Raw genomic sequence first — 20,508 nt, forward strand, 5'->3', positions numbered from 1 at the left:
AACCTTGGGGCGTCCGTCTGTGTCTCCCCTGCCTCCCAGACCCCATCCCGAGTGAAGGCACTGGACACAGGCCAGCTGACCAGGGACCGGCTGCCTCCCTCTACGTGCAGCATCTAGTGAAGGTCACTCTGGGGAGAGCCAAGGAAGGAGGCGGCAGTCTTGGCGTTGGGTAGCTCCCCGCCCGAGTCTTCCACTCACAAAGTGCGCCTCGCCATGCCGCCAGGGCCCAGCACCTTGCACGGCGGGAGCCCCTGGGTCGACATGAATAAATGAGTCCTGAAGAGCAAACAGCAGCTCTTGGGATCCACCCCCCCCCCCCAAATGTGTTGGTTCCCCCTCAAGGCATTAGGTCAGAGCCTTTACCCGCCGCCCCGTTGCACAATTTACACCGGTTTTCTGGATTCATTTCTCCTTTATGAGAAAGTCCCACCCCGGACTGACTAGTAAGAACACAGAGGATATGCTTCTGGCGGAATCTCCAGTCCAGGGCTCTCCCTTCCCCTGGGGTAGGATAAAGCCAGACCTTGTCAACGGAAACGCATGAAGTCCCCAGCCCCCGCTGGCGCTCGCCACTCATCCCTGCAACCCATCCAGCCCCTGCATCCCCAGAATATCACGGATCCAGCTTCCCTCCGATTTTTTTTTTTTTCCTCACATCCAAAACTGCCATTCTCCCAAGCCACAGAAACCTCCCGACTCTTAAGGCCTTGGCTGCGACCCGTGACCTAAAACAGCGGCATCCGATTAGTCCCGTGACCTGAGGGCCATTCATTGTCCGAACGTTTGGAACCTTGGTCAGGAGGGTTCGGGGGCAGGTGGAAAGCGGGTGTCCACTTTGACCCTGCCGTTCTCTGTGAGTGGATATGCAACAGGACCTTGTACACCCAAGGGCCTCGTGTGGGCATTCGGCAACGACAAAGATGAAATAAGTCAGAGTTTACGTATCAAAAGAGGCTTCTTTTTAAGACGATTTCATTAAAAAGGGAGAAAAGATGATGATGAAGCTTATCATCATCGGTGTGGGTGACCGAAGGGTCCCCTCTAACCCCCGATCCCCAGCCCCCTTGCTCAGGCTGAGGTGGAAAAGGCCTAGTCCAAGGTTAGCACCCGTGCATGGCCCCCGGAAACCATCGTGTTCTGTCCCTTCCTTCACCTGCTCTTTGCCCATTTCTTCCCTTGCCTCAACTTCCCTGGAACAGAGGACGTATTCCTCGACCTAACCAGCGTTCTCCTCTGAACAGACTCCCCATCTTCTCTTTCCAGATGGTTCTAAAGCACAGCCATCCAGCTAAGCAAATATTTTTTAGCACTTGTAGCCACAGCCTGGCCAAGTATCGGAGACCATAAAAAGCCAAGTCTCTTCGAGAGGCTTATAAGGGGTGTGACCAAGGCATCAGCGGAGGCCGGGTCCGGGAGAGCTCTGGGAGTAAGGGCCCGGGTAGCTCCTTCCAGAGCCAAGTTCTTGGTTAGAAACACATCCCGGATCACCGCTGGGCTCCTCTGGGAAAACACATCCGCCCCACAGAGCTATTTCCAGGAATTCCTTACAACACGAGGTGCGGATACAGAGAAAACACATTGAAACACGATCATGGAGGGTGACAGAAGCGATCCTAACCTGATTTCCGCTGATGTGCAGAGCAGGGAGAGAGGTAATAAGAAACCTTTAGGACTGAAACATGAAACCAGGATGTTGAGAGGTGCCTGGCCATGTCTCTTGCGGGGAGACTCACAGATGTGGAGAGTCCAGAATTCCTGGGCCAGGCTCTCCTCCTGCGGGCCTCTGTCTGCTTTCCAATCTGCAGAATGGGGTCCTCACATGTGACGTTCCTGAGATTCCTTCCTGTCCTGACTCTCAGGAAACTGGCTCGTTGGTGGAGGGAGGGCCCTGCACTTGCTCCAAAACCCCAGCTCCAGTCCTGGGAGACCCGGAGGCTGCAGTACATCTCTGTGCAGGGAGTCAGGGGTCTTGATTAGCCCCCTTTCTCGGCACTCAGCCTCCACTCCCAGAGGCGGGAAGAAGTGCCCTTGGCTGCCTGGTGGCCTCAGCATGCTCTCTCCTCCCTCTGGAAGCCACTGTCACTTTCTTCCAGCTCCGTCCGCTCCCACCTATGCTTCACACGGGTTCTCAGCCTCCTGGCGGTGCTGGTGAAGCAGCAAATCATTGCTGGAGAGGAGGGGGTCCATGAGTTTATCTGCCTGTTGCATCAAGAGAAATAATGATCAAAAGCGTTCCCGCTGCAGGGGCTTGGAGAAGCCCCTTCTGTCTGTCCCTCAGTTGCTAGGTGAGGCTGGCGCTCGGTTGTAAGGACCCCCTTGGGATCCTGTTTGGAAGCGAAAGGAACTAGGGGGCTCTGCTTAGGATTGGATCAGTGCCTTTGGACTTTGGACGCTCTGGATTCCTCAGCCCATGCTTTGGAGAAGCAGGAAAACGGGGACTTTGAAATCCCTCAATGACATGCCTTATTAACCTTTGCATTTAGTGAGCATTTAAATTTTTTTTAATGTTTTATTTATTTTAGAGAGAGAGAGAGACAGTGTGAGCAGGGGAGGGGCAGAGAGAGAGGGAGACACAGAATCTGAAACAGGCTGCAGGCTCTGAGCCATCAGCACAGAGCCCGAGGCGGGGCTCGAACCCACGAACTGTGAGATCATGACCTGAGCCGAAGTTGGACGCTCAACCGACTGAGCCCCCCAGGCGCCCCTAGTGAGCATTTAATTTTTCATCCAGCCCTGAGAGACGAAGGTTCCAGCAGTAAAGGTTTGGAAACTGAGTCTTAAAGGAGGGAGGCAGCTTGTCAGGGTCTCCCAAATGGTGTGTGACTGCCTGTCCCCATCAGTGCAGCCCTGGGTGGGAGCAAAAGGCCTGAGGAGTGAGGGGTGCCCTGGGATGACCCGGCCTGGGGCTCCCTTGCCCCCTGCTAAGCTCCCTGGTGGTCTAGAAATGAGCCCCCCGCCTCAGGCACCCCTGGCACTAAACCCAGGGTATGGCACAAATATTGCTTACATGAACCTAACTGTGCTAAGTGGTGCATCCCAGGCCGCTGGGACGATGGGAAGCCAGGCTGAGCCCTCATCACAGAAGCAGCATCTTAGCGGCTTTCTTAGATCTGTGGACATAAATGTTAGCTGTGATCTGACACTGGTGAGAGTTCTCGAAGCAGCAGGAACCGGGGTCCAAAGACGTGCCTGCTGGGGGGCTGCAGGGAGACCATGGCGACCTGCCTTGTCCAGCGAGGGGCTTCTCGCTGGGATATAATTTAATCAAAAGCAGCTAAGGTTAGAAATGAGTCTCCTCCACTGCCCAAACCATATCTCGAGTTCCCTGGAGGCATGCGTGGGCAGGGGCAGATACAGTGGGCAGTGCAGAGATTGAACGTGTCCATCACTGCAGAAAGTTCTGGCTGTCAGTGCTGGTTTAGATCCTCGGCCTGGGCGGGGGAGGGTGGCCCCTTTGTCCAGGGAGAATTGGGGGGTGCAGCCCCGGGAGCCCCTGAAAAGCCCATCTGCTGCGCACACTGGTGCTTCCTATCCAGGGTAGGGGGCACAGCCTCGTGCTCTGCCGCTGGCCCGGGGCAATTTGTGGGGGGGGGGGCCTCGGGGTTGCCGTGCAGGCTTCTCCATTAGGCACCAGGTGGGGTGACCCTGGTGGGGTGGTACCTCCCCCTGACCGTCCCAACCCGTCCACCCAGATGGCTTTCCTACCTCCTCCTCTTCATCCTGGACCTGCTCATCTGCCTCGTCGCCTGCCTGGGACTGGCCAGGCGCTCCAGGGGACTCTTGGCCTCGTGAGTATCCCCGTCTGTGGGCCAGAGAGCCGGGCAAGCATCAGGGGTGACGGTGCCACCGTCTGAGAGAGATGGGGGCCTGGCCGGCCTCGGAGGGTGTGGTGGGGAGCAAGAACCTGAAGCCACCTTCCGACCCCTCCTCAGCCCCCAGTCGAGGGAGACAGCAGCCACTGACTTACCATCTGGACACGGAGTGAGGACTGGGCTTTCCTCCCTGGGCCCCCTCCGTCCCTGGGTCTGTCTGCTGAACAGCTGAAGGAACGCGGCCCAAGCCTTAGAGCCTCTGCCGTCTCTAACCAACACCTCCTCGTAGCTTGTGTCCTCACGGCTCGTACTCTGCTGCTGGCCAGGGGCAATTTGTCGGGGGTGGGGGGGCTTAGGGGTCCCCTGTTCGGCCCAGGGGTCCGGCCTCCATGCCTCTCTCCCAGCAGTCAGCGGGCTGGTATTAGAGGCCACTGCAAGAGTTTCAGGGCCGACAGGATGGTGGCGAGGAGGAAGGGCACTGGAGGTTGGTGGGGTGACAGCCCTCAGTGTTCCCGCCCGCCAGCCTGTGCCTGTGCCTCTCCCAGGATGCTGTGCTGCGGGGTGCTGGCTCTGCTCCTCAGCTGGACGTCCTTGGCAGCCGACACGGCTGCAGCAGTGGTGAGTTCGGGGTTGGGGGGAGGTGGGTGGTCCGACCAGGACTGTCTGTCTGGTGGCATGTTGATGTGTCGTGCCCAGAGCCCCCAGGGCGGGGCCAGCTTCTGCTCTCTGTCCCTGACCCAGAATCCCTGAACTGAGTGAGCTTGGATCGTCCTCACCGGCCCCCTTGCCCTTCCCGGGGGGACGGAGGCCCAGAGAAAGGAAGAGGCTCACCCAAGGTCATGAGGCCTTTAGGGGCAGAACCAAGATAAGATGCCTGATCCCTTTCCCGCCCCACTGGCCCATTCCAGCATCCCAGCCGCTGCTAGTAAGGCCAAGCTGGGATGGCCAGGCGACCTCTCTGGGTGTGAAGAACTAACCGGGTCTGGTGGGGATGGGCGGGATCTCAACCTCAGGCTGGAGAAGCCTCCGGCCTCAGAAGCACACTGCTTGGCCAGCTTCCCTGGGCATCGGGAATGTGGAATGTGGCATTTAGCTTGCCTTCCGGCCCGTTGCCTTGAACTCGCACACACAGCCTAAAACACAATGGTGTATGTTTCTGGATGCGGTGCCTGAAAACGTCTAAAAAGAAACACACAAGGTAGGGGAAGCTTCCTGTGTAGGTATGCTTGGTCTTTAAACACACCTAACGCTCAATTTAAGCTGTGCGCATGAATCATTCGTTCACCAACTTTCTGGCTCTGTGGCATCTCGTGCCAGGTGCCCAGGGATGCAGAGACCAGGAGGACATGATGTTTGCTCTTGACATGGTCTCAGCCTGCAGAAGAAAGACTTGTAGGCAGATCACTGTGACCTCGTGTGAACGGATGCCATGGAGGTGCATTGCTGTCTGTGTGTGTGTGTGTATGTGTGTGTGTATAAGTGTGAGAGTTGGGGGGGGGGGCAGGCAGGATTGACGGGGGGATTTCAGGGAATCCCTGCCTGATTCAGGGGCCACAAACTAAGGCCCTGACCTGCGTCTGTACTGCCCTAGCTACCTGGGGATAAAAGAATGGTCACGGGCGCTCTCCCCAGACTCACGCCTTGCCCAGGGACTTGGGGGCCGGCTAGTCGTTCTGGCTTTGGGCATTTCGCCGCCGTGATGCCCACAGTATGAATGGCCCCTGGTGCTGCTTAGCTCATAGCAACTTCTGGCAGAGCTTGTCCGGAAGGGAGAGGAGGTGCGTGTCTCCTGTTTTGTTCCCTGCCCCCACCATGCAGTGTCCACTTTGGGCATGAGAGAGAAAAAGCAGATGGGAGCCTAGGTCCCGAGGGCCGGGTCCCCTCCAGATGCAGGGAAGGGCAGGATAGGAGGGCCCAGGTCCTGCTTCAGAGCATTCTGATGTCCTCAGGAGCTGAGCGGGTACATAGTCCAGGGGAGTGGCTGTTGGCCCGAGCCACATGCACAGCTGCCTGGCCGACAGCCTCTCCTCCAGGGACAACTGTAAGCACGGGGAGACTGCAGAAGGCAGGCTTTCCGGGGGCCCATGCTGCCCCTTGGGCAGCCTCTGCCTTCTGGAAGCAGCGGAAGCTTCCATCTTGCCGCCATGAGCTGCCCTTTGGGGGACAGCTCCCTCCCAGCGGGGGCTTCTCCCTGGCACTGGGCTTCAGTGTTCGGGGAGACCAGAGGCGGTTTAATCCCCCAGCTGGGCGCCCTGGGCTGCCAGTTCTGGTGAGAAAGGCCATTTCCCCAATTGTTGAGTCAGGCCTGTGTGAGGGAGTGCTGTGAGGGAGCTGAATGCGCCTTTGAGCGGGCTGTGGGCCCTGCTGCATGGTAATGGGAAGCAGGGTGATGCGAGGGAGGCAGGCTGTTGTGGGAGCCTTTGTGTGGTCCCGCTGCCCTGCCCCGGGAGGCCGCCTTTCTCTGAGCCATTGGGGCCGAGGACAGACCCTGCCGAGCGCCTCCCTCCCCGTCCCTTCCCTGTCCCCGAGAGAGGACCTCCCTCAGGAAGGAGCTCTGCCCACGCCCACCCCCACCCCCCCGAGAACCTGCTCAGAGTAGAATTTGGGGGAACTGAGCTCTGGGCTTTGGGTGACGCCAGCGGGCCGCTGAGCAGAACACTCCCTGCCAATCCCGCCACCCCGGGGGAGGCCGGCCCCCCCTCACCCCTTCCCAACAGGACCCCTGGGAAAGTTACTGAAGCTCCCCAGACCTCAGCTTCCTCGAGTGTGGAATGGGGAGAAGGGATAGCACTCGCTCCAGAGGAGGAGAAGGGCTGGTTAACCCCCGGCGGGGGGGGGGGGGCGTACAGGAAATGTTCAGTAAGCAGTAGCCACCGTTGCTTTGCTGTGCATTTGTGTCATCAGGCGAGGGGCACCGGGGGACTCCTTCAGACCGTCACCTGTGCTCTCCAGAGCTGCCTCAACGGGGCTGGACACTGGGCTTCTCCGGTGCTCAGTCCCCACCCATGCCCAGTGCCCCCTGCCTCCCCCCACCCCATCCCCACTGTGTGAATAACGCACGTGTGGGCCTTTGTCTCCTTGGACAGGAAAGTTGAATCCTCACTCGGGTCTGAAGAGCAGGCAGGCCTGAGTGGGCTGGGAGGGGGCCTCCTGTCCCCCTTTGGATCCCATATTTTTGCACGGGGCAGAGGTGACCCAGGCCAAGATGGCAGCCTCACTCTCTCTTTCCCAAGGCCTCCCATCCCCCACTCAGGTCTGGCTCCTCCCTCTTTGCCACTCCAGTGACCGGGTAGGGGTGCCCCCTGGCCTGCTGGTGCTGTGGCTCTGATTGGTAGTAATAAATCAGTCTGATTGATACGTATTAGTGATTTGCATATAGAGTTAATTCTCCCAGGGTCCTGAGCACGTGGCTGTGTGTGGGCACATGAGCACGTGGGCATGTACAGATGTGTCCTTGTGGAAGCTCCGTATCTAAAGGGGCATCTAGAAGCGCCTGGGGGGCTTAGTCCGTTGAACGTCGGACTTCGGCTCACATCATGATCTTACGGTTCGTGGGTTCGAGCCCGGCGTCGGGCTCTCTGCTGACAGCTGAGAGTCTGGAGGCTGCTTCAGATCCTGTGTCTCCGTCTCTCTCTCTTTCCCCTGCTTGCGCTCTGTCTCTCTCAAAAATGAATAAACATTAAGAAAAAAAAAACGTAAAGGGGCACCTTATTTCCCAACCCCTACCCAAAGCCTGTAAATACCACGATGCAGTTGGCCACTATACTCATGCCTAGTGTTAGCAGCACAGGGCATCTGATAGGTGCTTTGTACGTAGTTATCGACTCTGTGAATGAATGAACGAAGAAGCCCCAGCTTGCGGCTGCTCCTGAAGGAGGGCAGGGCACCAGCAGTGCGGGGGCCGTGGGGATGGGTCCCTGCTCGGGGAGCACTTCCTGGAGCCGGGGAGCCCCTAGAACAGGTTGGAGGACCAGAGCTTACTCTGACTGCTCTATAAGAGGGGAGGCCTCCTTTACCCAATGCTCCACCGTACCCCCAGGCTGGACCTGGGAAAGGCCTGGCTCAGAGGATGCCATCCTGGCCGCTCCCTCTCCCAGGGCCCCCGGCCGGCCCCCAACAGTCCGTGGGCCCTTAGCGGTCACCTCTCCGGGCCATGCTGGGGGGCCCAGGCCCTCGGGTTCGTCAGTGGCAGAGCCTGGAGCCCCGTAGTCTAACTCTCCGTCCCCCCCCTTCACATCTTATCCTGAGCAGAACCCGCACCCAAAGGCTCAGAGGTGGATCCGATGCCAACAGAATCCTTTAGGAAGAGAGTCCGGGGGACGCTTCGTAGATTGACACCCCGAAAGCATGTGGGGCTTAGTAACAGCAAGGCAAAACTACAACAGAGGTCAGCAATGGCCGTGGTGCAGGAACTCCCCATCACACGTCTTGCAGGTTCACGGACCCCTCGGGTCCATCCCAGGCACTGAGAAATAAAGAGCAGTAACAATGCCAAGTGCTGGCTGTCCGCCAGTCACTTTTCTGGGTGTTGGATTGATGGATCGATTTTAATTTTTTGAGAGAGAGGGTGCAAGTGGATGAGGGGCAGAGAGAGCAAGAGGGAGGGAGAGAGAAGTGGGGCTCACCCGAAGCGGGGCTCGAACTCACGAACTGTGACGTCGTGGCCCCGGGCCAAAGTCAGATGCTTAATGGAAGGCAGCTATGCTCACCACTATGCTACCAACGCTGCACGGCCTGGGCCAAGTCAGACGCTTAACGACCAAGCCAGGGTCATTAAACACCCGGGGTGTTTTACATAGATTAATTCTTAAGGTGCATAGCATTTTTCTCTCCGTGTTATTGACGAGGCAGCTGAGACACAGAAAGAGTAAGTCACTTGTCCAGACTTACCGAGCTAGGAAGGGACAGAGCCAGGCTTCAGGCCCAGGGAAGTTGGCTCCTGCCTGTTGCTTTCCACCCAGGACTGAGCGGAGGGGTCCGAGCGGCTGGGGCCGAGGGTGCCTGACTCCAGCCGGGACCCCGGTGTCGTAACTTTCCTCCACCCTCCCGTCTCTCTCTGGCTCAGGGCACCAGTGACTTCTGCTCAGCTCCCGACACCTTCATCCTGAACATCACAGAGGACCACATCCGCACAGGTAACCCCCTCTCGGGCCCTGTGTTGTCAAGAGTGGCTCTAAATACTCAGACCAGGCCTACGGCGAACCGTACCTTTCGGCCCTGTAGTTCCCTACCCTTCCCCACCCCCCAACCTCAGGTCCAGCTGGACCTCTGGGCCATTTCATAGAAGCGCCCTCCTTTGGGGGTTTGGGGGTTGGCTTGGCCACTGAGGATGGATGACGGTCCGGTCACCTGTGAGCTCCTGCCTGACGCCGACGCCTTTGCCTTGCAGAGGTGACCCGTTACTACCTATATTGCAGTCAGAGCGTAAGCAGCCCCTTCCAACAGGTATGCCCACCCAGCCCCGTCCTCGCCCTGCCTACCGCCCCCCCTTGACCCCAAGCCCCAACACCGACCAGTAAGATGTAGGTGGCTGTGTGCTTTTGGCTTCATTGCGAGGCCGATGCCGCTTATCCGAGGACCACGCCTTGAGTAGCAGGAAGCCAGGGGACCGTGCTGCTCCCGCGAAACCTGAGGGATGAGGGGAAGGGCCGGGATCAGGGACGCTAGGGGGCAGGACTGCTGGGGAACAGCGCCTGGGAAGGGAAGTCTCACGGCAGGGCTGCGGTCTCTCCTGGCCAGGCACTGACCATCTTCCAGCGCTCGCTCACCACCATGCAGATACAGGTGGCTGGTCTGCTACAGTTTGCCGTGCCCCTCTTCCCCACGGCGGAGGTAAGGCGGCTGCCTCCCCCGGGATCCGTGCCGGAACAGGGGGAGCCCCAGCTGGACCCCGACAACCCTTCTCCCCTCCTCCCCGCTCTACCTCACCCCTCCTGGACCCCATGGCTTTGCAGAGCCAGGCTGTGGAGAGCGCTCCCCTCTCCAGGGGTCTAGTCCCCCTCCTCCCTCTGGTTCTAAAGGCCTCTTTGCACACGCCGCTCTCTGAGGTTTTATCCACAAGCCCTCCCCCACTGCTCATTCTCCGTCTCTCTGCCTGTCTGTGTGTTTGCCTCTTCCTGCTTCAGAAAGACCTGCTCGGAATCCAGCTCCTGTTGAACTCGTCGGAGTCCGGCCTTCACCAGCTGACAGCCATGCTGGATTGCCGAGGGCTGCACAAGGTGCTTGGGGGGGGGGGGGGGGCGGGCCCTGGGTGGCAAGCAAGATGGGGCACCCCCGCCGGCCACGTTCTCCCAGAGAGCAGCCCGTAGAGACTCTCCATCGGCCAGACTCCCTGGCCATCTGGTCAACCGTCCATCTCCCCGGCTGCAAGTGAACATTCTTTGCTCATTTCCAGGGTTGCCTCTCCAAGAACTTGGCATATCACACAGCTCCGAATGCAGGGAACACTCTGGGGGGGGGGGGGGGGCGGTGAGCTCCCCTCCCCCCAAGCACTAAGCCAGGGTGTGTGGACACTTCTCACATTCCATATGGATTTAGCACGGAGAGTCGTATAACGATCACAGCTCCATGTAGTGAGCCCTTGATTCTGCGCACCCTTGTTCCGTACAGTCTGTACCCATAAGCCATTCGGTTGTCACGGTTAACATTGTCAAATACGGGGGCGCCTGGGTGGCTCAGTCGGTTAAGCGGCCGACTTCGGCTCAGGTCACGATCTCGCGGTCCGTGAGTTTGAGCCCCGCGTCGGGCTCTGTGCTGACAGCTCAGAGCCTGGAGCCTGTTTCGGATTCTGTGTCTCCCTCTCTCTGACCCTCCCCCGTTCATGCTCTGTCTCTCTCTGTCTCAAAAAAAAAAAAAAAAAAAAAAAAATTGTCAAATACGTGTTATTTTGTGGGCAGTCTTATAGAAAAGGAAACTGTGCATATGCGGACAGATAGATATTTATATATGGATATCTTTTTTTAAAATGTTTATGTACTTTTGAGAGAGCCAGAGGGACAGAGTGCGAGCAGGGAGGGGCAGAGAGAGAGGGAGACACAGAATCCGAAGCGGGCTCCAGGCTCCGAGCCGTCAGCACAGAGCGCGACGTGGGACCGGAACCCACGAACTGTGAGATCATGACCTGAGCCAAAGTCGGACACTTAACCGACTGAGCCCCCCCAGGCACCCCTATATGCGTGTGTATTTGTAAAGTGGCTCACTGAAGGTTCCAGGCTGTTAGGTCAAGGGCTTGGGTTTGGACGTTGGCACGTACCCTCTCTCCCTCCCACCCACATCCAATCCCTCAGCAAATCCTAGCATCTAGACTCTCAAGTATGGGTTTGCACCCGTCCACTTCTCTCTCCCTCCCCGATTCTGCCACGACCCAAGCACCGCCCTGCTCCCCTGGGTGACAGCTGTGGCCTCCTAACTGGTCTCCAGCCTTTTCTCACCCCCTGACCTTCCATGACCTTTCACACACAGCAACCACAGTGGTCTTTGTAAAAAGCAAGTTGGGTCGCGTCCCTTCTCTCGCATCTCGTCACCTACTGATAAAAAGCAAGCTCCTCACTTGCCTGCAAGGCCTAGCGGGAACTGGCCCCCCCCCCCCCCCGCGCCGCCCCATCCCGTCTCCTTCTGGCCCTTTTTCCTCTTTCCCGAACATGTCACCCGTGCCCCCTTCCCCCATCTGCTCAAGGCACAGTCCACTCCTTCTGGCCATGCTGGTCTTAGCGTAAATGTCTCCTGTCTTCTGGCTCTCCCGCCCTGCAGCCGTGTCTGTCTTGCTCAGAGCCGACCCCGACCCTCGCGTGCCTAGCACCCAGTAGGCGGTCAGCAGACGCTTATGGAGTGAACCCCAAAAGCCCTTCTGTCGGGCTCCAGAGTGTGGACCCTTAGTGGCTGTACAAAAAGCGCCCGGGATAGAGACGATCCCCGGCCGAGGCTTGGGGAGAGGGGCCACCAGAAGTGGGCTCAGACCCCAGGCGTGCCCTGACCCGCCTTCCAGCAACGTGTCCCTCCTCCTCCAGGACTACCTGGACGCCCTTGCTGGCATCTGCTACGACGGCATCGAGGGCTTGCTCTACCTCGGCCTCTTCTCCCTCCTGGCCGCCCTGGCCTTTTCCACCATGATCTGCGCGGGGCCGCGGGCCTGGAAGCACTTTACCACCAGGTGGGCTGCCAGGGGGCTTCTTGGGGGAGCCCGCGGGAGGCTCTGCTCTGTGACTGAGCCCAGAGCCGATAACCTGGGCCGAACGAAGGCCGCAGGGGTTCCGGGCATTCAGCCCCAACAGGCTGGCTGGATTTCTGCAGAAGCTTCCCTGAGAGTCCAGACAGACCCCCAAAAGGAGGTTCCAAGGGCCCGGGGCAGGAGCGGAGCCGAGAGCATGGTGACAGTGTCATACCCCCACCTGGCGCCCCTTCCTCGTCCTCTCTTCCTCTGAAGGGCTTTGTGACGTGAGATCATGAGGGCTCTGGGTGCTGGAGGGGCGCTTCCAAAATACCCAGAAGGGTAGATTATAGCCCCGGTAGTGGGGCACCTACATTTTCACGAAGCAGATAGAGATGAGGTGTTTCAGTGCCTGTGGGCAGATCGGACAAAAGGAAGCAGGGCAGGGAGGGTCAGTGTGACGGGGTCAGCATGGCGGGCTGCCTGGAGGAGGTGGATGTGAAGCTGGGAACAGGTGGAGTGATCTGTGTGAGGCAGGCCTGAAGACCGTGTGTTTCGGGAACGTGAGGGAGACACGCGTGTGGCGAGAGAGGGTCCTGGGAGCGAAGCCTGGGAAGCCGGCCGGGACCCCGCTGCCTCCGAGTCCAGGCCCTCACGGCCGGCCGTGTCCTGTATGTCGTTCTAGGGACAGAGACTATGATGACATCGACGGTGACGACCCTTTCAACCCCCAGGCCCGACGCATCGCCGCTCACAACCCCCCTCGGGGGCAGCTTCGAAGCTTCTGCAGCTACAGCAGCGGCCTGGGCAGCCAGACCAGCCTGCAGCCCCCGGCACAGACCGTCTCCAACGCCCCGGTCTCGGAATACATGTACGGCAGGGCTCCCCCCGTACATGTCTCGACACGTCGCGGCTGGGGCAGCACCGCCACCCCGCCCCCCGCCCCAGCCCTAGGGGAGCTGGATCTGGAGCACATTTGGGTACCAGAGAACCGGGTTGGGAGGAAGGCATCCAAGGCCAGCCGTGGTCCCCCGGCTGCAGCCAGAGGGTGCCTGGTGGGAAGGCCCCCGAGGGCCATCTAGGCACCCCAGTACACGTGCACCCCTGTAGATGCCAAGCCTTGCCCTCAGGGCAGATCGCAGGGCTCAGAAGCTGCCTTTCTCCGGGCCACGCTGCTCCTGGCCCCTGGTGCCCCACCCACGGCTTCTCCCCTGGGCCTCTCTGAGGGCTCTTTCCCTTATATTCCTGCCCACAGTTCCCCCAGGTCCATTTCCACCCCGTGCTTGCACATGCACACCCGCGGGCCCCTCCTGGAGAAATCCGAGCGCCCCCGCCCCCACCCCCGCACCTCCCCGTCCTGAGCTGTCCTCTCGGCCCGCAGGAACCAGGCCATGCTCTTCGGCGGTAACCCACGCTACGAGAACGTTCCGCTCATCGGAAGAGGCTCCCCTCCTCCCACGGTAACCTGGGCTCCCGGGCCAAGTCAGAGCTAGGCCCTTGTTGGGGAAGTGATGACAGATAAGACCTCCCCTCAACCTGGTGAATCCCCTCCCCGAAGGTAGAAAAAGTGAAACAATTTTGTTACTAAGTAAGCATTAAACCCGGACTGCCATGCACATCGATGGCAATCTGCTAAAGACTGCAAAGACGGAAAGCTCATCCCCATGTAGCCAGACAGCCTCACCCCCGTGCACGCTTGTCCCCAGGCAAGAGGACCGCACAGCGCCTCTGTCACACTAGTCCATCCCGAATGGATGCCAGTTAGGGTGGCCCTCAGCGTCGCTCATTGCCACGGAGATGGGGGCAGTCCTTGATGGTTACCTTCCAAAGAGGTGGCTCCCAGGCCCTTAAGAATGGATTGCAAAGCTGGCAAGAGCCTGGTTTTTGTGAGTCCAAGCCCCGCGTCGGGCTCTTAAGAAAACATTCCTGGATTGCAAAGCTGGCAAGAGCCTGGTTTAGCCCTTAAAAAGGTTTATATGCATCTCAAAGGGACAGAGAAATAATTTGCAGCGATAAGTTTGCTGAACGAAATAATGTAAGAGAGAGCGTCCCTTTCTGCTCCAAGGAAATTGTTCTGCTCTCCGATGGTGTTTAGCCTTTCACCGTGGGCTGCGGGGTGGAGCCCCTCGGTGCAATGTCTGGGACACCAGCCTTCCTTAACCCCGCTCAGCTGGTACCTGAGTGGGGCCTGGGCCTCTGGCCCACGCCCGCTTCCAGCCAAGGGACCGAGACTCAGCATCGGGAAAGGAGCCTGTGGCGCGAGGGGGTGCATATTGGAAAGAAAAGGCTCTGTCCTCTCCCAGAGAAGTGTGGGGGCCGCAGGAATCCTGGCTGAGACAGATAGATCGCTTCGAGTAGAGCCAGTAGACCGTGGAATCCAAGGACACAGACTCCTGTGCCAGATGCCCGGGTTCACACCAGCTCACTGCTTCTGACCTCTGTGGCCTTAGACAGGCACTTCGCCTCTATGTGCCTCAGTTTCCCCACCCGTAGAATGGGCATGATAATAGCACACACCCCACGGTGGTGGCGGGCGTTGGAGGACTCAGTCACTGTAAACGCGTGTCTGTGTGGTGCGTAGATGCTCTAAGAGGGCGCCGCTCGCTCCACCCCTACTCTCCACCGTCCCGCCTCCTCCCTCCCGCCGCCACCTTCTCCACAAGCTGCGGCATCTGTAAGAGATGGGGGGCCGGGGTGGCGAGTGGAAAGCAAGGCCGGAAGTCTGTGATGGGTGGGGTTGCAGCACAGTTCTTGAGCCCGGTGTCCGTTAAAGTGCCCCTTGCCTCCACTTGGCTGGAGAGGGCATTTACTTATTTTTTTAATGTTTATTTTTTGAGAGAGAGAGAGAAAGCGTGTGCAAGGCGGAGGAGGGGCAGAGAGAGTGGGGGACAGACGATCCCCCAAGCAGGCTCCACGCTGACAGCAGGGAGCCCGACCCGGGGCTCGAACTCACAAACCGTGAGATCATGACCCGAGCCGATGTCGGATGCTCAACTGACGGAGCCACCCAGGCGCCCCTGGACAAGGCATTTTAATTCAGGGGGTTTGGTAGGGGCCATCCAGCCTGTAAACTATAGCGGCTGCTGCTGGGGACCCAAGGACATGGGGCCAATGACACGCGCCCGGGCCCTGGTGCTCACACACGCGCATATCCAGCGAGTCAGCCCCAAACACAGGTGGTGCTTGCGGTGGAAACCACAGTGCTGTTCTGGGGGGGGGGGGGAGGCGCGGCGGGGGAGAGGTGGGGACCCAGCCGGGTCTTCAGGAAGTGCATAACCTGCAGCGGGAAGGGCTCAAAAACGCGGCTCTTGTAACAAGTGCTTTGGGACCTGGAGGTGGGACCTGTCCCTGCTGCTGTGTGGGATCCGAGGGAGTCCTGTGCAGCAGGTGGCACTTGAACCATAGCTTTGAGCGGCTCACCCTGGGGCAGTTCTGCCCCCAGGGGACATCTGGCCTGTCAGGAGGCATTTGGGGTTGTCACAACTTGGGGGTGGTGGGGGAGGGGAGCAGGTGCTACCGCCACCTAGTGGGCAAAGGCCAGGGATGCTGCTCAGCCCAGCAGAGAATGATCCGGCCCCAAATGTCCACTTTTGGGACATTGAGAAACCCCGCCCCGCCCACGGCCCCGCCTTGCTATTTTTGCCCAGAGCACCTCACCTGCCGTCCTTTTAGGCACAGCCCTAGACGCAGGCCTAGCTCTCGCTTCTGGGGTCCTCAGGGAGGGACCGCGGGCTAGTGGAAGCCAGCATTCAGAGTAGGCACCATTTAAATCTCAACCTGGCTTTCTCTACCCAGAAGCCTCCTGGGTTCCTTTTCCTCCTACCAGCTGCTATAGACCCAGGAATACAGATTGATATTAATTGTAATCTCAGCGAAACATAATTAGGGGCGATCTGCTGCTGGGAATGAGGAATTAGTCTGTGCGCTGTGATGCCAAATAAAAATGATTTGGGGATTACCTTCTGTTTTGAAAGATCCGGGCCACTCTCCCTGCCATTAGCAGAGATAATCAAGGGCTGACTTTATTTGCAAGGCTCAAGGACAGAATTCACCTTCCTCCCTAGAATTAAGACCTGCTTAGGGCCTCTTAGAGCTTTGGCCGAGTTGGCTACCCAGCCCACCCAGCTCGACCCCCACCTCCTGCCGTGCAAGTGGCAAGGGGCACGAGGAGGCATCTACAGGTGCTGCCGACCTAGGAACCCCCAGCGTGTGTGGACGTGCACCCCCATAGACCTTGCAGCTGCCACTCCCTGCCCTCCCCCTGTGCCTGCTCTAAATATTCATCAGCACTCGGCTAATGGCGAGTTTGACGTATAGATGCACCCCTCCCTCTGCCAGCTCCAGCTCTGGGACAGATGGGGATGTCACCACCCGGGGTGATAGCAAGCAAGACAGGCCGAAGGTACAGCCTGTTCCGTTGGCTGGAAATGTGCCTTTCCCCAGGCTCCACCTTCCAGGAATCCCTGCTTCCCTCTCAGGCACCGTGTCCTCGATTTGACGGACACAAGTGACCCAGGCAATTGTGAAAAATACCGATCCCAGGACTTCAGTCCAGACTCACTGACGCAGACTGTCCAGGGAAGGCACCTGGGAAGTTCCAAGTGCATCGAGCAGCCAGGTGATCCTTATCATCAAGGAAGTTCGGGAACCAGTGCTTCGAGGGGGAGATGCTCAGACTCGAGTGTGCATCAGAATCTCCCGGGGGACATGTTGCAACACAGGGTCCTGGGCCCAGCCTGTTTTTTGTTTTGTTTTTGTTTTTAATGTTTATTTTTGAGAGAGAGAGAGCAGGGGAGCGGGGAAGAGAGAGGGGGACAGGATGCAAAGCAGGCTCTGCGCTTTGAGAACCCGACACAGGGTTCGAACTCAGGAACCGTGAGATCATGACCCAAGCTAAAGTCAGACACCTAACCTCCTGAGCCACCCAGGCGCCCTGATCCTGGGCCCAGCCCGTTTCTGATTCGGGAAATCTGCGTTTCTAATGGGTTCACGGGGAAAGCTGGGGCTGCAGGTTGGAGAAGCCCCCACAGTCTGAAGCAGGCTTCCTCCCCCACTCTACTGACGGGCTGGGTCCTTCTGTGGGGGGCAGCTGTCCTGGGCGCTGTAGGATGTTTACCTCCATCCCTGGCCTCTGCCCACTCTCCCTACCCCCCAGGTGTGATGACCAGAAATGTCTTAGACGTTGCGAAATGGTTAAGAACCGCTGGGTTAAAGAGCCCCAGCACCCATCCCCGCCGCCCCCCCAGCTGGAGGCCTGTGCTCCCCGAGCAGTCGCTAACGAACGTCCGTTGAGCGCACTTTGTGTTAGGTCACTGCTTCTCCGACTTGGCTGCATTTGGAAGAGCTTTTTGAAAACATGCTGATGGCGGGGCCCCTGGGTGACTCAGTGGGTTAAGAATCCGACTTCGGCTCAGGCTCAGGTCGTGATCTCACAGTTTGTAGGTTTGAGCCCCGCGTCGGGCTCCGTGCTGATAGCTCAGAGCCTGGAGCCTGCCTCCGATTCTGTGTCTCCCTCTCTCTCTCTGCTCCTCCCCCACGTGTGGTCTCTCTCTCTCTCTCTCTCTCTCAACACTAAATAAACTAAAAAAAAGTGCTGGTGGCACTTGAAGGTGGTTAATTTTGTTATGTGGGTTTTACCTCAAAACAAAACAAAACAAAACTGGTGGGCGTGGCCCGAGCATCAGGAACTGTTAGGCTCCCAGGTGTTTGTAACGTTGGGCCAAGTGTGTGAGATGCGCTGTGTGAGGTGTCTTGCCTGTTTTATAGCATCTCGTTCTTGCACGGTTACTGCCTGGTGCTCTTAGGTCCCTGATTGCAGATGTGGAAACTGAGGCTCGCAGAGGTTGGAAAGCCTCAGCCAAGGTCACGGGATGAGTAAAATGCATAACTGGGATTTGAACCTGGGTCTCTGAATCTCTGGGCCTGTGCCCTCAGCTACTCAGGAGGCAGGTTCCCCAGTGCCTTGGTGCACCCCGATGCTGTCCCCAGTGGCGGTGGTGTGGCCTGGAGTGGATGTGGCAGCCATAGCAGAGGGAGGGTGACTGGTCTGTGTGTACATCTCACATCTGATGCTGGAAGCCAGACGTCCTGATGGCCCCGGGACTGGAAGCATGGCCAGCAGTGAAGCCTGCCCAAGCCACTCTGGTGTCGGCCAGTCCCCACGATGCCTGTGATAAAGACTGGCCCGGCCCCCGCTCCCTGAGAAGCCCCGGCCCCTTTGCTAGTACGGTCTGATTTCACTGTAACAGGTGACCCTGTTCTGACTCGTCCCCTCCCCCTCTCTCCCACAGTATTCTCCCAGCATGAGGGCCACCTACCTGTCCGTGGCGGATGAGCACCTGAGGCACTACGGGAATGAGTTTCCAGCCTAACACGCGTTCCGCAGAGGTTCCTGCCTCCTTGATCTGTTTTGGTTTTTAATTAATGCCAACGCACGCATTTCTTCAATAGAAACCAAAGGCGTCTGGAGACTGGACGCAGGACCACGGGATTGGCAGGCTCCTGGGGCCACAGAGAAGCAGGGAGAGTCGGCCCGGGCTTGGCTGAGATTCCTGACCAAAGGCCCAGGCGGACAGAAGACCCGTGACTCGGGCCAGCCTCTCCCTCCTCTGCCCTCCTGTCCACACCGGAAACGCCCGCAGGTGCTTAGCCACGCCGAAGCGGGGAGCCTCGTTCTGCTCACCCCCACATCCCACCCTCGCCAGTTGGGGAGCGGCAGTAAGGAGGGTCGGGCGTCACCACCTGAGAGCTGTATGGTTCTCATTGCCAGGACCGTGCCTCTTGCTAACACGGCCGGAAGTCCGGGTGACCACCCGCCCTGAGTCCCTCTCTCCTCTCGGCTGCCCGGCTGATGGGCGGCATTTTCCCGGGGATAAAAACGGAAGAGCTGATCAGGAGATGCCTCTAAGGGAGGTGATGTCCCTGATGAGACGAGACACTGTCCAAATCAGTGCCCCGGAGCCACCAGACGGACTCTCCCTGGACCACAGAGGGAAGGTGTTGGAGAGGCTGTGTGGTGGGTGGTTCCCGGGCTGAGGGACCACAGCTTCGTCCCTCGTAGGCTCCTCGTAGGTGAGAGCCGGGGGCAGTGTGGGTAACAGCAGCCACTCTCTGCTCATCCTTTGCGCCCTTCCCCGCCTCTCCTCCATTCCAGAATCGATGCTGTGAGTTGGTTCGCCACAGGTAGGGACAGTCTCAGGTATTAATAGACACTTTGAAAGCGACTTTAACTTTTTTTTCCTCCCAGTGTTTTGAATACTTTGATTATCCAAAGAATTGAAGCTCACAGCACATCCAGTTTTTACAGTAGACTTGGGGCTCACTCCTTACCCCCGGCTGCAGATTTGTCTGGCATTGGCCAGGTCTTTAAGCATCTGCAGGGAGGGAGGGTTTTGAAACAAAGTACAAGATAAGTGAGACATGCTGTCCCGAGCTGCTGCTCGATGGGGATGTGGGTTCATCCCAGTCGGAGAGGAGGCCCTTTAAAACAGGAAGGAAGCAAAGAGGGACAGCTGACCAGAGTCCCCTGTTCTGGGGAATGCCCATGTGAATTCGCCCCTCCCTTTTGTCTTTGAGCAAGTTTGCGGTAAAAGGTTTCAGCAAAATGAGACGACTGTGTCTTGACCTGAGACGGGCCTCTTTAATCCCCCCAACCCCGGACCCATCCCGTTGTCCTGGGATGTACCTGCTCGCTGAGAAGGAGCTTGTTGGCCAGGAGGAAACAATGACCCACCATCCTGACTGCTGAGGATCCAGGGTTAGGGTCTCTGGTGCTTCTAATCTCCTGTCAACTCAGAGTTCGAGACACTGAACCCCCACAGCCTTGCCCACCCGAAGCCAGGGGCGTGGGGAGGCGTGGCTTGGAACCAGGGCTCCATTTCCGTTTGGGGAGAGCCACTTTGCCATCAAAACACTCACAGCAGAATGGCTGTCCACGCCCGGCCCCGGCCCCGGGACAGAACAGAGCCACGGGGCATCCAGGACTCCTGTCTTACCTGCGTTAACCTCGACATCCCGTGTACCGTAAATATATCTGTGTGGGGCCACATCGCACGCAGATAGGAACTCCGCGGTGTCAAGATGTTGCTTCTTAACATTTTGTGGTTGGCAACTGTAGAGTTGTTTTTAATGCATGTAAACTAAACTAGAATCCTTCGGGTGGTTCCTGAAGGAGCCAGGTGGGCACACTTCTGCTTGGTACATGTGCGCCCTCACCTGGGGAGAAATAAACCACTTGTACTAAAGCATGCACTCCGTCTAACTGCCTCCGCTGCGGGAGTGACAGGGGCACCGAGCGCTCCCTTCCAGCTGGGTTTTGGTGGGGAGGGCTTCTCGGCAGATTTCAGTGACTTCAGTGCAAGGGTTGAAAGACGGGATGATTTTTTTCTTGAACGTTATTTTTTAACTTGTTTTTAATGTTTGTTTATTTTTGAGAGACAGAGCATGAGTGGGGGAGGGGCAGAGAGAGAGGGAGACGCAGAATCCGAAGCAGGCTCCAGGATTCTGAGCTGTCAGCACAGGGCCCGACGCGGGGCTCGAACTCACGAACCG

General features: G+C 58.3%; 1 protein-coding gene across 1 annotated transcript in view; it reads left to right on the top strand.

The window, feature by feature from the left end:
• Window positions 1-20,201, top strand: part of TTYH2 (tweety family member 2) — a 37,965-nt gene extending 17,764 nt beyond the window's left edge. The window contains exons 5-14 of the mRNA XM_030295860.2: window positions 3,693-3,788; window positions 4,358-4,430; window positions 8,878-8,947; window positions 9,202-9,257; window positions 9,552-9,644; window positions 9,938-10,030; window positions 11,819-11,961; window positions 12,644-12,829; window positions 13,340-13,418; window positions 18,249-20,201. Of these exons, the coding sequence (XP_030151720.1) occupies window positions 3,693-3,788; window positions 4,358-4,430; window positions 8,878-8,947; window positions 9,202-9,257; window positions 9,552-9,644; window positions 9,938-10,030; window positions 11,819-11,961; window positions 12,644-12,829; window positions 13,340-13,418; window positions 18,249-18,329 (970 nt within the window). The 3' untranslated portion in view covers window positions 18,330-20,201. The remainder of the gene's footprint in view (window positions 1-3,692; window positions 3,789-4,357; window positions 4,431-8,877; window positions 8,948-9,201; window positions 9,258-9,551; window positions 9,645-9,937; window positions 10,031-11,818; window positions 11,962-12,643; window positions 12,830-13,339; window positions 13,419-18,248) is intronic.
• The last annotated feature ends 307 nt before the right edge of the window (window positions 20,202-20,508 follow it).

Source organism: Lynx canadensis, chromosome E1 (genome assembly GCF_007474595.2).
Source record: "Lynx canadensis isolate LIC74 chromosome E1, mLynCan4.pri.v2, whole genome shotgun sequence".
NCBI lineage: Eukaryota > Metazoa > Chordata > Mammalia > Carnivora > Felidae > Lynx > Lynx canadensis.